The sequence below is a fragment of the Chlamydomonas reinhardtii genome, chromosome 17 (assembly GCF_000002595.2).
Source record: "Chlamydomonas reinhardtii strain CC-503 cw92 mt+ chromosome 17, whole genome shotgun sequence".
Lineage (NCBI taxonomy): Eukaryota > Viridiplantae > Chlorophyta > Chlorophyceae > Chlamydomonadales > Chlamydomonadaceae > Chlamydomonas > Chlamydomonas reinhardtii.
This window is the reverse complement of record NC_057020.1, coordinates 5,789,896-5,804,747: the sequence shown is the minus strand read 5'-3', so window position 1 is coordinate 5,804,747 and position 14,852 is coordinate 5,789,896. Positions and strand designations below refer to the sequence as shown.

At 63.4% G+C, this 14,852-nt stretch overlaps 5 protein-coding genes across 5 annotated transcripts in view; 2 read left to right on the top strand and 3 right to left on the bottom strand.

Moving 5' to 3' along the window:
* The first annotated feature begins 4 nt into the window (after positions 1-4).
* Positions 5-3,230, top strand: CHLRE_17g739515v5 (uncharacterized protein). The gene is made up of 3 exons (XM_043072617.1): positions 5-292; positions 528-713; positions 1,270-3,230. The coding sequence occupies exons 2-3, from the start codon at positions 597-599 to the stop codon at positions 1,774-1,776; spliced, it is 624 nt and encodes a 207-aa protein (XP_042915075.1). The 5' UTR covers positions 5-292; positions 528-596; the 3' UTR covers positions 1,777-3,230.
* Positions 3,231-3,284: 54 nt separating this feature from the next.
* Positions 3,285-7,230, top strand: CHLRE_17g739466v5 (uncharacterized protein). The gene is made up of 3 exons (XM_043072615.1): positions 3,285-3,591; positions 3,843-4,037; positions 4,593-7,230. The coding sequence occupies exons 2-3, from the start codon at positions 3,918-3,920 to the stop codon at positions 4,893-4,895; spliced, it is 423 nt and encodes a 140-aa protein (XP_042915074.1). The 5' UTR covers positions 3,285-3,591; positions 3,843-3,917; the 3' UTR covers positions 4,896-7,230.
* Positions 7,231-7,242: 12 nt separating this feature from the next.
* CHLRE_17g739457v5 (uncharacterized protein) lies at positions 7,243-9,564 on the bottom strand. Its single transcript, XM_043072614.1, has 4 exons — positions 9,398-9,564; positions 9,249-9,290; positions 8,805-9,002; positions 7,243-8,269 (listed from the first exon to the last, which is right to left on the bottom strand). The coding sequence occupies exons 3-4, from the start codon at positions 8,925-8,927 to the stop codon at positions 7,841-7,843; spliced, it is 552 nt and encodes a 183-aa protein (XP_042915073.1). The 5' UTR covers positions 8,928-9,002; positions 9,249-9,290; positions 9,398-9,564; the 3' UTR covers positions 7,243-7,840.
* A 1,158-nt stretch (positions 9,565-10,722) lies between these two features.
* On the bottom strand, positions 10,723-13,264 carry CHLRE_17g739450v5 (uncharacterized protein). Its single transcript, XM_001691607.2, has 5 exons — positions 13,090-13,264; positions 12,923-13,012; positions 12,568-12,732; positions 12,156-12,226; positions 10,723-11,727 (listed from the first exon to the last, which is right to left on the bottom strand). The coding sequence occupies exons 2-5, from the start codon at positions 12,996-12,998 to the stop codon at positions 11,470-11,472; spliced, it is 570 nt and encodes a 189-aa protein (XP_001691659.2). The 5' UTR covers positions 12,999-13,012; positions 13,090-13,264; the 3' UTR covers positions 10,723-11,469.
* A 108-nt stretch (positions 13,265-13,372) lies between these two features.
* Positions 13,373-14,852, bottom strand: part of CHLRE_17g739426v5 (uncharacterized protein) — an 8,442-nt gene continuing 6,962 nt past the window's right edge. The window contains exon 6 of the mRNA XM_043072613.1: positions 13,373-14,596. Within this exon, the coding sequence (XP_042915072.1) occupies positions 14,516-14,596 (81 nt within the window). The 3' untranslated portion in view covers positions 13,373-14,515. The remainder of the gene's footprint in view (positions 14,597-14,852) is intronic.

Here is a 14,852-nt window from a genome sequence, read left to right as displayed (position 1 = left end):
TCATCATGTCGGCACTTCCAAAGCATGCACAGGCGTTTAGGGTTGTTCACACGTTGCAACTCCATGCTTGGCAGCCGGCGGGTGTTTCTGACTCGTGCCTAGAGCCCCGATTTTGCCATAAGCGACAGCGGGTAGCAAGTAGTGTTCCGAAGGCAAGCAAGGGGCCAGCTGGCCGCAACGGCTTTTGTGATGCCGCTCGTGACCTTGTTCGTGCCCTTCGCTAATATTGCTGCATGCTCTGAGCCTACAGGCGCCTCCACAACATGGGCTTCGCGACCGCCGGGACGAGGAGGTGAGAGTGCGAGCGAGCTGGCGACGACGCTATTTTTCCGCCGCGTCGCCAAGCTTTAAAATGAGGCGGCGAAGATGCGAGCGGTTCAATTGTTTTTGTCATCAAGTTTTGTTTGTAACAGGTTAAGGCTGTTGCGGGATGCGAACTTGCAGCAGCGACACCTACCCACTCCCGCGCACGCGACCCTTCCGCATGTCTACTCATCCGCCGAAGCCCCCTGTGCGACGCCGCGTAGGAGCGCGACGAGCGACCCCGCGAGGACAAGGTGGCGCGCCAGCGCCGGAAGCTGATAGAGCAGCACAACATGGAGATGCAGAAGCTGGACGAAGAGCTAGCGGCGCGGAGACAGGCGCTGAAGCGGAAGCACGCAGAGGAACTGAGGACGCTGGCTGCGCAGGAGGTGGAGGGAGGATCCCAGGAGGTGGGGTTGATTGACCAAAGGCATCATATGTGGCGTTTGGGGGATCTTGGCAGCAGGGCGAATTGGTGCTAGCGGGGGGCACGCAGCAGGATGTACCGCATGTGTGGTCACTTGTGAAGCCATTCATCAGCGCGTTGGTTCGCGGTGCTGCCGCCTTCTTGACATCGTTAGATGCACATACAGAACGCACACGCGTATCAGTCAGGGCAGTAGCTAGGGGCAAGGTCGGCGGCGGGGTCCGGTGGGCGCTTTGCTTGTGAGGCGGGATGCCTGGGTAGATAGTTGGCGCCTTGAGCGGCGGGGTCCATTCAGAGCACTGCATGCGAACCGCAAGCTGCTCGGCGTGCGCACACCCACGTACACTGCTGCAGCTCAGCTCTTGCTATCTATGAGGCCCTTGTACTAGCGCCCTGCAACTGGGTCAAGGCCACCATGCGATGCACGTGCAGCCCAGCCGGCCACACCCAGCAGTGTTGCTGCTGTATCTGTCCACGTGCATTTTCACCGCCTTTGCTTCTGCTTGATCCTGTGCCTTCTTGCCTGCATTGAAATGCAGATGGTCGCAGCAGCAGCGGCAGAGATGGAGAACGCGGCGGCGGCGGAGCGGGAGGGGGAGGACATGGACGATGCAGGAGGCGTGCCGCCGGCAGCTGTGGCGGCACCGGCCGCAGCCGTGGTGGCTCCGGGCGTAGTGCGGGTTGGGGCCGCAGCAGGCCGGGTGGCTGTGGTGGCGGCAGTGCTGCCCGCGGCGGGACCTGGGGTGGCGGCTGCGCCCGCCGCTATGCCCGGAGGCGGCGGCAACCCCGCCGCTGCTGTGCCATTGCTGCAGCAACAGGTGCAGGCGGAGGCGGCGGAGCAGGGGATGGAGGAGCCCCACCACCACCAGCACCACCAGCAACAGCAGCAGCAGCAGCAGCCGTCAGACTCGGCGGTGGAGCAACAGCTGCACCGGCAGCCGCAGCCGCACGGGCAGGCGCAGGCGTCGGTCAGTGCAAAGGACACGACGTTAGGCAGCGGACACGCCTCCAACAGGGCGCCGGCCGCTGTTGCCGCAGACGAGTAGGAGGGGGATGGAACCGCCGTGGAGGCTGCGCCGTGGGGCTGCCAGGTGGGCAGCAACAGCAGCAGCAGCAGCAGCAGCAGCAGCACCGGGGCGCCCTTCAGCTACCGGCGGGCCCTTCACGCTGTGAGGCAACTAACCCGGCATGTAGCAGCCTGGATGGGCCCAGCGCGCTCATCGCACCCGGACGCGGCAAGACGTGTGCGCGCTGCCGGCGCGTGCGCATCACGTACAGCTGCGGCGCGTGCCAGCTGAGCCACTGGCGGGAAGGGCACAGCTTGGATTGTGCGGAGCTGGCGGCAGCGGCCGGGGCTAGCTAGGACAGCGCTCTAGAAGGAATAATGGTACTGGTGCGTACGGTCTTCAACGTTGCAGTTGCATTGGACTGCCGGTATGCAGCTGACACTGCAGTCAGCGGGCTCGCCATAAATGTGCACGGTTCGCTATCCACGCCAGCATGCAAATGCGATGCGGGCCGGGGCTGCTGAGTTGGTAGCTACCAGGACATTAACGAAGAGTATGTCGCCCAAGCCATGTTTTGCTCTGGGGCTGCCACCGGGGGCTCACTCCTAAGTTCACACGCTGTCAACCGCCCCATTACTCGTACCCGGGCAGTGGCTGCCGGTGAATGACACGCGCCGGCAACGGCGCACGACTAGAGGGCGCAAGTCCCAACGCCTGCTTGCTACCGCAAGAGGCACAGATGATAACGCCTTGACGCATACCCAGCGCATACCGTACGACTGGGCATTGTGATGCAGTTTGAGCCAGTCAAGCAAAAACATTCATGCCGCCAAGAGTGCGGGCTATCTTGTGTACTGCCGTACAGCATGTTGCGTGCGGGTGGTGTTTCGTATAATGAAGTGAGGCCACTGGCGATGTAAGGATATTGCATACGGTGTTGCATGCGGTGTGTTGGAAATCAATAAAAAACACAAGGAAAACATAGCGCAAAGACAGTGTACGCGATGCAGCAGAGCGAGCAGAGAGAGCGTGTGTGTGTGCGTGTGCGCGCGTGTGTGCGTGTGCGCGCGTGTGCGCATGCGTGAGTGCCTGTGTTTGTCGGAGCAGTTCAAGAGGCATAGCGGTGGGCACAGTGGCAGGCAGGCTGGCCGGCATGTGGCGGTTGTATCGGCGGTCGTGAGGGCGCCGGACGGTTGCAAACAGGAAGTCAGCCGTCCGTATGAATGCGGATGTTACAGAGGGGAAAGTCCAGCACCCGAAGAAATGTATGTCCGTATGGCATTTAACACGACATACAGAAGAAGTACGCCGGGCAGCAAGGGTATAAATCGGCGTAACTGCATAACGGGTTCTTACTTTGCAAGTTAATTGGTGCTTGCCTGCCGTTCGGTGAATGAGTAGACTGTTGTGTGGTAGTCAACTTTGAGAACAACCGCATAGGGTGTGGCGGCGGGGGCGGGGCCTTCCACGATGAGCGTCATTATGTCGAAGGCGAGCAGACATGCATTGCCACACACGCCTCGCACTGCCATAGTGCCGATTAGCTGACTAAACACACTCATTCATCATGTCGGCACTTCCAAAGCATGCACAGGCGTTTAGGGTTGTTCACACGTTGCAACTCCATGTTTGGCAGCCGGCGGGTGTTTCTGAATCGTGCCTAGAGCCCCGATTTTGCCATAAGCGACAGCGCGTAGCATGTAGTGTTCCGAAGGCAAGCAAGGGGCCAGCTGGCCGCAACGGCTTTTGTGATGCCGCTCGTGACCTTGTTCGTGCCCTTCGCTGTTACTGCTGCATGCTCCGAGCCCACAGGCGCCTCTACAACATGGGCTTTGCGACCGCCGGGGCGAGGAGGTGAGAGTGCGAGCGAGCTGGGAACGACGCTACTTTTCCGCATCGCAAAGCTTTTTAATGAGGCGGCGAAGATGCGAGCGGTTCAATTGTTGTCATACATTTTGTCTGTAACAGGTTAAGGCTGTTCCGGGATGCGAACTTACAGCAGCGACACCTACCCACGAACAGCAACCCACTCCCGCGCACGCCAACGCACCGACCCTTCCGCATGTCTACTCATCCGCCGAAGCCCCCTATGCGACTCCGCGTAGGAGCGCGACGAGCGACCCCGCGAGGACAAGGTGGCGCGCCAGCGCCGGAAGCTGATGGAGCAGCACAACATCGAGATGCAGAAGCTGGACGAAGAGCTAGCGGCAATAGCGGCGCGGAGACAGGCGCTGAAGCAGAAGCACGCGGAGGAACTGAGGACGCTGGCTGCGCAGGAGGTGGAGGGAGGATCCCAGGAGGTGGGGTTGATTAATCAAAGGCATCATATGAGGCGTTTGGGGGATCTTGGGAGGGCGAGTGAGTGCGTGCGGGGGGCACGCACGCAGGATGTACCGCATGTGTGGTCACTTGTGAAGCCATTCATCAGCGCGTTGGTTCGCTGCAGCCTTTTTGGCATCGTTAGATGCACACACAGAACGCACACGCGTATCAGTCAGGGCAGTAGCTGGGGGCAAGGTCGTCGGCGGGGTCCGGTGGGCGCTTTGCTTGTGAGGCGGGATGCCTGGGTAGATAGTTGGCGCCTTGAGCGGCGGGGTCCATTCGGAGCACTGCATGCGAACCGCAAGCTGCTCGGCGTGCGCACACCCACGTACACTGCTGCAGCTCAGCTCTTGCTATCTATGAGGCCCTTGTACTAGCACCCTGCAACTGGGTCAAGGCTACTATGCGATGCACGTGCAGCCCAGCCGGCCACACCCAGTTGTTGCTGCTCAGCTGCTGTATCTGTTGACGTGCATTTTCACCGCCCTCGCTTCTGCTTGATCCTGTGCCCTCTTGCCTACATTGAAATGCAGATGGTCGCAGCAGCAGCGGCAGAGATGGAGAACGCGGCGGCGGCGGAGCGGGAGGGGGAGGACATGGACGATGCAGGAGGCGTGCCGCCGGCAGCTGTGGCGGCACCGGCCGCAGCCGTGGTGGCTCCGGGCGTAGTGCGGGTTGGGGCCGCAGCAGGCCGGGTGGCTGTGGTGGCGGCGGTGCTGCCCGCGGCGGGACCGGGGGTGGCGGCCGCGCCCGCCGCTATGCCCGGAGGCGGCGGCAACCCCGCCGCTGCAGTGCCACTGCTGCAGCAGCAGGCGCAGGCGGAGGCGGCGGAGTAGGGGATGGAGGAGCCCCACCACCACCAGCACCACCAGCACCACCACCAGCAACAGCCGTCAGACTCGGCGGTGGAGCAACAGCTCCACCAGCAGCCGCAGCCGCACGGGCACGCGCAGGCGTCGGTCAGTGCAAATGACACGGCGTTAGGCAGCGGACACGCCTCCAACAGGGCGCCAGCCGCTGTTGCCGCAGGCGAGTAGGAGGGGGACGGGACCGCCGTGAAAGGCTGCGCTGGGGCTGCCAGGTGGGCAGCAGCAGCAGCAGCAGTAGCAGTAGCACCGGGGCGCCCTTCAGCTACCGGCGGGCCCTTCACGCTGTGAGGCAACTAACCCGGCATGCAGCAGCCTGGATGGGCCCAGCGCGCTCATCGCACCCGGCCGCGGCAAGACGTGTGCGCGCTGCCGGCGCGTGCGCATCACGTACAGCTGCGGCGCGTGCCAGCTGAGCCACTGGCGGGAAGGGCACAGCTTGGATTGTGCGGAGCTGGCGGCAGCGGCCGGGGCTAGCTAGGACAGCGCTCTAGAAGGAATAATGGTACTGGTGCGTACGGTCTTCAACGTTGCAGTTGCATTGGACTGCCGGTATGCAGCTGACACTGCAGTCAGCGGGCTCGCCATACATGTGCATGGTTCGTTGTCCGCACCAGCATGCAGAGTTGGTAGCTAACAGGATGAATATGGTACGTGTGAAGCAGGCGCAAGTCCCAATGCATGCTTGCTACCGCTAGAGGCACGCCTGACACACACATACACACACGACTGGGCATTGGGCGGCGGCCTAGTAGCGCGGCAGCACAGCGGCAGCTTTGGAGGCAGTGGCGGCGGCAGGGCATGGGCATGGGCATGGGCATGGGCATGCCGCGACTGTACCGGCGCCGGTGCCTGCCGCGACTGTACCGGCGCTGGTGCCACTGGAGGGGCGCCTGGACGACATGGAGGTGGAGCCGGCGCCCGCAGCGGCGGGCCCGGCGCCGCGCGGTGGTCACGGCGGCCGCGGGCGCGCCGCTGCCCAGCGGCCGCCGCCGTACCCGCGGCGCCCGTCGCCCGACCCGTCATCGCGGCGCAGCCGCCGCTCTGCACCAGCAGCGCCCGTACCAGCGCCGCTGCCGCAGGCGGGGCGTCCGTCTTCGTCTCCGCCGCCAGCGTGCTCTGGAAAGGCTCGACAAGGCCGGCGGAAGGCAGCCGTGGCGCCGGCGCTACCTACCCGAGCCACTGCCGGCGGCGGCGGTGCCGCCTGTGCAGCCTCAGGAGGCCGACGGCCTCGATGAGGCCCCTGCCGCCAAGCGTGCGGACACCCGCGCCGTCGGGGCCGTGGGCTCTGGCCTGCGGGCTGGCTTCCTGCTGCCGCCGGCTGGCGCCTTCGGTGGCTGGAGCGGACGGCGGCGCTGCTGGGCGTGCAAGCAGCTCCCTGGCTGCAGAAGGCCCGTCTGGCGGTGGTGGTGGTGAGGCCGGCGGCGGTGCTGGGGCGGCGGGCGTGGGCCCGGACCCTCATGTGGGTGGTGGCGAGTGCGACTATGGGACCATCCTGTCCGCGGCGGTCGTGGCCTTGCTGGCTGACCACGATGAGGCCCCCAGCCCGGGTGGCGTTGGGATGGGCAGCCCGAGCGCCATTGCCGTCCTGCCGTACTGTGTGGGGTGCAATACTGCAGCTACTTCGCAGCTTCATCCGCACCTTGGACGGTTGAGGAGGTGGCCAGCGAAGCTGTGCAATACAATTGCCAGTGTGCCCCTGGACATATTGCGCGGCTGTGGTGGGCTTATTGACCGGGCGGGCAGTCAGGCTTGGGAGGTCAGATGGTTTGGCAGTGCTGGCAGTGGCGGGCGGTGGCTAGCGGTGCATTAGCGCAGCAAAGTGCGGTGGGCCATGCCGGAAAGTTTGGGTTTCCTTGTTTTTCGTCGGGCTGCAAAACCGCACATGAAGGTTGGACCCCAAACCCCTCGCGCGCGTCAACATCTGTTACTGGCAGGCTCTGCAACTAGCGCGGTGGTGGCATCCGTGCATACTCCCAGCCCCTGGGCAAACAGGTGGCGGCGGCACTGGCATATGGCGCACGCGTAGAACGTGATGTTTGCGACAACGGAATGCCTCTGAAGAAGGGCTGTGCCTGATGGCGAAGGCGCGAGTATGCTCTTGCGTGGTACGTAGATCCCTGTGTCAATGCCCTGACAGGAAAGCTAATTATTGACGTGCGTTGCGGAACTAATGCGTACATAGAGCGGAAGGCGGAGTGAGCTTGCATGCGGCAGGACTCTCCATGGTTCTGCATCACATTCTTGCACTGCATTGATGGGGTATGGGCACGTGCGGCACAGCAGCGGTACTGCAACAGCATCGCCTCCACATGCGTCCTTCATGAGCGAGCCTCATAGCTAGCTTATACCAGTTGCACACGCAGCGCAACAACAGAAGCGCACCGACTCCAATGATTGTTGGACCTCAACCCACACGCGGCCTCCCCAATAGTTTGCAACCTTTCAATGGCTCTTCGTCTAGCCAGTCAGTCAATCGATGCGCGCTGCTACTCTTGCAGCGCTCAGCACAGAGCAACGCCCTCGATGCAGGCAAACCCACGTCGGGCCAGCGGCAGCATTGCACGCTTGCAGCTTACCAAGCCGACATCCACTTGCTTAAAAAACAACATAGCTGGAGTAACTGCGGCCGCATCTGCAGCTGTGTCGCATCGTTTCGAGCCAAGGGGCCCGGTCCATACAGCCCTTGCCTTGCCTGCGGCTCACAGCCGCCGCCGCCCTGGCTCCACATGACATCCCGCTACTGCTGCTGCCGCTGTTGCTGCCCACCTGGCAGCCCCACGGCGCAGCCTCCACGGCGGCCCCGTCCCCCTCCTACTTGCCTGCGGCAACAGCGGCCGGCGCCGTGTTGGACGCGTGTCCGCTGCCTGACGCCGTGTCATTTGAGTTAACGGACGCCTGCGCCTGCCGTGCGGCTACGGCTGGTGCAGCTGTTGCTCCACCGCCGAGTCTGACGGCTGTTGCTGCTGCTGGTGGTGCTGCTGTTGCTGGTGGTGCTGGTGGTGGTGGGGCTCCTCCATCCCCTGCTCCGCCGCCTCCGCCTGCACCTGTTGCTGCAGCAATGGCACAGCAGCGGCGGGGTTGCCGCCGCCTCCGGGCATAGCGGCGGGCACGGCCGCCGCCACCCCCGGTCCCGCCGCGGGCGGCACAGCCGCCACCACAGCCACCCGGCCTGCTGCGGCCCCAACCCGCACTGCGCCCGGAGCCACCACGGCTGCGGCCGGCGCCACCACAGCTGCGGCCGGCGCCACCACGGCTGCCGGCGGCACGCCTCCTGCATCGTCCATGTCCTCCCCCTCCGCCGCCGCCGCGTTCTCCATCTCTGCCGCTGCTGCTGGGACCATCTGCATTTCAATGCAGGCAAGAAGGCACAGGATCAAGCAGAAGCGAGGGCGGTGAAAATGCACGTCAACAGATACAGCAGCTGAGCAGCAACAACTGGGTGTGGCCGGCTGGGCTGCACGTGCATCGCATGGTGGCCGTGACCCAGTTGCAGGGTGCTAGTACAAGGACCTCATAGATAGCAAGAGCTGAGCTGCAGCAGTGTACGTGGGTGTGCGCACGCCGAGCAGCTTGCGGTTCGCATGCAGTGCTCTGAATGGACCCCGCCGCTCAAGGCGCCAACTATCTACCCAGGCATCCCACCTCACATAGCGCCCAACCGACCCCGCCGCCGACCTTGCCCCTAGCTACTGCCCGGACTGATACGCGTGTGCGTTCTGTGTGTGCATCTAATGACGTCAAAAAGGCTGCAGCGAACCAACGCGCTGCCATACATACGGCAGATCCTGCGTGCGTGCGTGCCCCCCGCACGCACGCACTCGCCCTCCCACGATCTCCCAAACGCCACATATGATGCCTTCGATTAATCAACCCCACCTCCTGGGAACCTCTCCCCGCCTCCTGCTCAGCCAGCGTCCTCAGGTCTTCCGCGTGCTTCCGCTTCAGTGCCTGTCTCCTCGCCGCCGCTACTGCCGCTAGCTCTTCGTCCAGCTTCTGCATCTCCATGTCGTGCTGCTCCATCAGCTTCCGGCGCTGGCGCGCCGCCTTGTCCTCTCGGGGTCCCTCGTCGCGCTCCTACGCGGAGTCACACAAGGGGCGTCGGCGGATGTGACGAGGTGCGGAAGGGTCGGTGCGTCCGCGTGTGTGCGAGTGGGTTGCTGTTCGTGGGTGTCAATCGCTGCTGCAAGTTCGCATCCCCTAAACCGTTGCAAACACAATTTTTGGAAAACACAACCCGGTCGCATGTTCGCCGCAGCTTCACAGCCATAAAGCTTTGCGACGGGGAACAATAGCTCGTTGCCAGCTCGCTCGCACTCTCACCTCCTCGCCCCGGCGGTCGCAACGCCCATGTTGTAGAGGCGCCTGTGGGTTCGGGGCATGCAGCAGTAAACAGCGAAGGGCACGCACAAGGTCACAAGGTCAGGGGCAACATCACAAAAGCCGTTGCGGCCAGCTGGACCCTTGCTTGCCTTCGTAACGCTACTTGCTATGCGCTGTCGCTTATGGCAAAATCGGGGCTCTAGGCACGAGTCAGAGACGCCCGCCGGCTGCCAAACATGGAGTTGAAATGTGTGAACAACCCTGAACGCCTGTGCATGCTTTGGAAGTGCCGACATGATGAGTGAGTATGTCTAGGAAACTAATCGGCACTATGGCAGTGCGAGGTGTGTGCGGCAAGGCGTTGCCGGTTGCCCGCGCAATGACGCGCCGCGGCAGGCCCCGCCCTCGCCGCCGCGCCCGCCTGCGGCGCGGCATCTGCTCCACGCCCTAAGCGGCCGGCCGCCGCGCCCGCACCGAGCGGGCCACCGGCAGGCCGTCTCATCCGCGTCCCACGCACCCCATCCCCCGCCCCCGCCGCCCCCCGCGCATATGCTGTGCCGAGCAGTTGGAAAGGCATTAGCAACGCAACATGCTCTGGTCTACGTACGCATTAGTTCCGCAACACTCGTCAATAAAAGCGTACATCGCACTACCCTGACTTCGGTATAAATCCCCGCACGGCCCCAATGCCCCACACCCAGTCTGCCGCACGTCGCCTCTCCGAACGCGGGGCTGCCGGAGCTTGCGGCGTTGCGCGGCACACTGGCGGCCCGGCTTGCATCTTCCAGGGGTACGGTGGGCCGCCACCAACCGCTCGCTGCCGACCGACGACCGCGCACGGCATCCAGGGGCCCCCAAATGCCTAGTTGTAGAGTTGGGGGGGGGGGCTCCGCTCTCCGAACGAAAGCCCCCGGAAAGGTGCAGTTGGCGAGATGTGGGGACCGTATGCAGCCCCACGCGGCGAGAATGCACCCCCTGAAACGCCCAATCTTTCTCGTCGAAGGGCCTTCATTTGGGGCCGTGCGTGTCTTGCTGCTCCCCGAAGATGCAAGCCCTGCGAACTTGTTGTATAAGGAAGGTGTACTGATGAAATAATTGATAGGTGGACGCGACTGGGTACTGTTGACCACGTGGCAAGCTTGCTGCGATGCGACAGGGTAAGGGGCAGGCTGGCGTATTCCCGAAGTGCGCAGCGTATTCCCCAGACCCCAATATTTATATTGCAATGTCAAGGCAAGCTTGCCAACCTTGGGCCATCAAGGTCATGGCGGATTACGCACGGGTTACGGCATGTGGCATTTGCCCGAGGGCGCAGGCGGGCACTCGGGCATTGAGAATTGGGAGGGTTGCAATGCGGGCACGCCCAACAGGACAAGTGAATGGCCGGTGCGCCATGCAAACTCGGGGTAGTCTGATGTATGAGGGGCCGCGGCATGCACGAGGACAGCACGAGCACAGCGCCGTAGTAGCAGGCAGGTTAGCCCGGAACGCGGCCTCACCCCGACACCAGAGAATGTATGCCGTCTTGTACACCAGCCACCTTGGATGGTGCACTTTGCACATCTTACACGGATGCAATGCACAAATAAAGTGCTGCCATTACACTAATACATCTCGCCGCCGTGTAATATCCGCATGCCGAGTGCTTGGGTGTTCCTCGCTCCTTCCTGCCTGGAGCAACGCGCGGCGCTCTTACCGCTCCACCTGTCTACCATCCAGCTGCACCCGCTGCACCTGCACGTTGCTGCACGCAGCGGCATGTTCAGCCCACGGTGTAGGATGCCCGTCTGCTCCTGCCTCCCCCCCATTCTCATCAACGCCTTCCCACTCCAAATCCTTGCAATCTTGCCCCCCTCCCGCTCCCACGTCCTTCTATGTGTCCACCACGCTGACTGTGGCCGTGTGGCGGGTAACCCCCTACATACACAATCCCACGATGACTCCGCAAGCGGTCCCTGACTAGTCACCAAGTCCTTTTACCGGCATCCCTGCTACATAAACACCTGCCTGCGTTTCTGCACGCCTTGCTGCACCTACATTCGTGTACGTGTCTGTACGTGTCTGTCATAACAAGCACGGCCTACCAGGTCTGTTAGGACCTGTCAGTACTTCCGGTCAACGTCTGGATATCATGCTGTCTTATACGGTACTCGAGCATCGCAGGACACACTTTCCCCACGCACTCAGGCCAACATGACCTGAACTGCATGCGTATACCACGCTACTGCTCAGCTGGCGGCGCCGCATCCGGCAGCGGCACCTGCCCCTGCAACGGCGGCATCGGCGCCGCAAGGCCTGGCGCTATCCCTGGCGCTTGCCCCGCCGCGCCGCCGGCGCCTCCGCCGCCCCCCGCCGCCGCCGCTGCCGCCGCCGCCGCCATTGCCATTCGGTCGTAGGAGGCGGTCATGGAGGCGGCGACCTCACTCGTGGTCATGGACTGCGCACGTGCCGCTGCAAACATCTGCTGTTGTAGAGCGATCTGCGGGCGGGCGGTATTGTACGGGCGGTTCAGAAAAGGCACTTCCGGAAGACGGTTTGACAAGGGGAAGCCGGGGTAAAAAAGGAGCACGCAAGGAAACATAAGGAAGGAAACAGGCGTGTGGGTTTGAGGATGAAAAGCGCGGGTGTGCACTGTGTAACGGGCACATCCCAAGACACACGCCACCTCGTAAGCCAACCGCGCCAACCGCCACACGCCGAAACGCGCCAATGCCCACGCCCGCCCGTACATCCGCGCACACGCCAGCACCTGACTCTTGCGTGTTTAAGAAACGAAACAAAAGTTCGCTCAACGACCAGAGTGTGTGTATGTGTGTTTGTGTGTGTGCGCGCGCGCGTGTGCGCGTATGTGTGCGTGTGTGCGCCTTTGTAAACACGTCGCAGACGCACACATTGGTGGTCCCGCACCTGCTCCTCCTCCGTGAGCCCCGCCTGCTCGGCGCCCGTCTTCCTCAGGTCGGCCTTCCGCGAGTGCGCCGCTGCAGGTGCCGGGGAGGGCAGGGGCAGAGGCAGCGGTCAGAGGGCAGAGGCAGCGGTCGGAGGTCGGCGCTGACACGGGTGACGGACACCGGCTCCACGGGTCCACGGACACAGGCTCACACGCGTGTGACATGCGGCACAGCACGCAGCCATCCTGACACCCCCCTCCGCCTCTGCTGATTTCGCCTGTGTGCCCGACGTACGGCTCGTGCCGTAGCTCAAACCCCCCGCAAGCCTCCTCCCAGAACCTCGGTAGCCCTCCTCTCCTGTCCTTGATCTTCTTACTCTCCCTTTGTCCCTCTCCCTCTCCCCCTCCGCCTCCGCCTCTAGGCCCTCTCACTCTTGGTCTCTTCCTTGAAGGTGTGCAGCGCTGCGTTCACCTCGCCCACAAACTCCTGGAAGCCCAGCTCCGTGAGCGCGCGCATGACGTGGTCAGGGTGGATGATGGAGCGGCCCTCCCGCGTCGCCACCTCATTAGACTCGCTGGACAGAAGCTGGATGAACTCTGGCGAGGGAGGGAGGGGAGCAGGGATGGGCGGGCGAGCGGGAGAGGGAAAGGGAAAGGGAGGGGTTTGGGGAAAGGGGGGGAGCTTCCGAAGGGTCGTGTGGTGCATGGTCGGGACAAGTTTGGGACAGCAAGCGAGTGATTTGTACATACATTCTGTGTAAGCCTCAAAGAGCGAAGATGGACGCACCGGTGCAGCACGCAATGACCATCTCCACCGTGTCATTAGCGCAGCGCATGTCCGGTGGAAGTAAGTCCTTGATCATTTTTTGTAAGGTAGCTGCGGGTTGGGCAACGAGGCACAGTCAAGCTGACTACAGTCGCCAAAGTTTGCGGGCTGGTGCCGAAAACGCTTACTCCTTGGCAATGAAACATCGCTATCGTCAGACATTTCATAAGCTACTGGAGCCTAAAATAACCAGGGGCACGCTGTTTGAATAAAAGAAAGTGGACGAAGCAGGGCGTGGCTAGCAGTCTAGGGGTAAATCGTATGGCGTTATCGTAAGCTATAGTTTGTGAAGATGCATGTAAAATTGGGGCTTGCTTGGCGTGCGACCAGCCATACATCAATTTCACGCCCATGATGCTGCCGCCCCACCTCGCCCCCCCTCCCCCGCCCCCGCCCGCCGCCTCCCCGCCGCCTTGCGCCACCAGGGCACCGCGACGGTGTCCACTGTCCAGGTCTGCTTCGCGTCCCATAAGCAATGGCCAAGCATGCAGACGCATAAGTCTCTGTCAATGCTTCATTGCTTCTGCTCTCCCGACCAACATCTCGGCGCCAGCGCATCCCACACTGCACGCACGCCTACGGTCCGGCCCTCACGCTGGTGCCCTTGCCACTGACGCCCATGCTATCACCTGTTTGCCTGCTAACAGTCTAGCGCATGCCAATGCTTTCAGCCGCGAAAACCTGCCGGCGGCACCAACAGCGGCAGCAGCATCGGCTCGCGTCGACCCCAACGGCTACACGCTCCACGACGGCACGGCAATAAAGAACCATAAGTCCATCACATCAACACCACAGCCATGCTGTGAAACTCAGGCACAACGCTTAAACCCGTTGAAGCCTTGCACCTCCACATGTTGCACACCTCCACAACACGACACCCCAACACACAAACAGACGCGCTCCGCACACCGCGCCGGATGCGGTCGCAAACGCCTCTTTTGTTACTCGCGCTCCCCTCCTGACCACAAAATCTTTTGGCGCTCAACCCGCCCGTTCTACGTCATTCTTCGATCGGGCAGAGCCTCGGTTGAGGGCCACGCGTGCCCAGCGGCTGTTGGCCCTGCAAGGCCGCCCCACCCCAACCCCTAGGCGTCCTCTGCGCCGCCACCCAAAACCCAGTCGCCACGCTAAGCTCACGCCGGCCGCGCTGCCCCCACCGCTCCCCCCCCCCGCACCCCCACCGCTTCCCCCCCCCCCGCCCCCCCCCAGCCGCACCCCTGTGCAAGCCCCGACTGCTCCAGTGCCAGGCACCTCCGGGCCCCTGACACCCGTGTGCCCCCGGGGGACTCTCCCTCCGACACCGTACGGCGCGCGTGTGTGTGTGTGTCCACCCGCCTGCCCCCCTGGCTGCCTGCCCCCCTGGCTGCCTGCCCCCCTGGCTGCCTGCCCGCCGGCTGCCTGCCCCCCTGGCTGCCTGCCCGCCTGCTGCTCCAGCAAGTAGCGGTGATGACTGCTGTCGCCCTGCCGCCCTCCCAGTCGCCCGCCCAGTCGCCCTCGCCCTCCTCCTCGCCGCCTCCTCGCCGCCTCCTCCTCGCCGCCTCCTCCTCCTGCTCCCTAGAAGCGCGGGTACCAGAACATGCCCTTGATGCCCTCGGGGTCTGCCTCGAAGCCCATCTGCTTGTAGAAGTCCACCACCTGTCAGGTGCGGTGCGTGAGGCGCGTGAGGCGAGGGGTTGCTTGCACAGCGCCGCGTGTGACCCGCCGCACGCCCACCGAGCCCCGGCACAGCAGCAGCACCCAGCACCAAGCACCGGCGCATGGGCCCACAGCCGCGGCCCCACAAGCCGACACCACAGTCTGCCGTTCGTGCCCTGTATCGGCGAAGTCCTTGCAACATGACCTGGGCCCCCCTCCCGGCCCCCAGGCTTCAACCGCCCGTGCACCGCCCCCG

Coding starts and splice junctions, on each gene's coding strand:
- CHLRE_17g739515v5 (XM_043072617.1), top strand. CDS start 597: ATGGAGATGCAGAAGCTGGACGAAGAGCTAGCGGCGCGGAGACAGGCG. Junction 714..1,269: donor TGGAGGGAGGATCCCAGGAG/GTGGGGTTGATT, acceptor ATTGAAATGCAG/ATGGTCGCAGCAGCAGCGGC.
- CHLRE_17g739466v5 (XM_043072615.1), top strand. CDS start 3,918: ATGCAGAAGCTGGACGAAGAGCTAGCGGCAATAGCGGCGCGGAGACAG. Junction 4,038..4,592: donor TGGAGGGAGGATCCCAGGAG/GTGGGGTTGATT, acceptor ATTGAAATGCAG/ATGGTCGCAGCAGCAGCGGC.
- CHLRE_17g739457v5 (XM_043072614.1), bottom strand. CDS start 8,927: ATGCAGAAGCTGGACGAAGAGCTAGCGGCAGTAGCGGCGGCGAGGAGA. Junction 8,270..8,804: donor CGGGGAGAGGTTCCCAGGAG/GTGGGGTTGATT, acceptor ATTGAAATGCAG/ATGGTCCCAGCAGCAGCGGC.
- CHLRE_17g739450v5 (XM_001691607.2), bottom strand. CDS start 12,998: ATGATCAAGGACTTACTTCCACCGGACATGCGCTGCGCTAATGACACG. Junction 12,227..12,567: donor CTTCAAGGAAGAGACCAAGA/GTGAGAGGGCCT, acceptor CGGCACCTGCAG/CGGCGCACTCGCGGAAGGCC. Junction 11,728..12,155: donor GGCTCACGGAGGAGGAGCAG/GTGCGGGACCAC, acceptor GCCCGCCCGCAG/ATCGCTCTACAACAGCAGAT.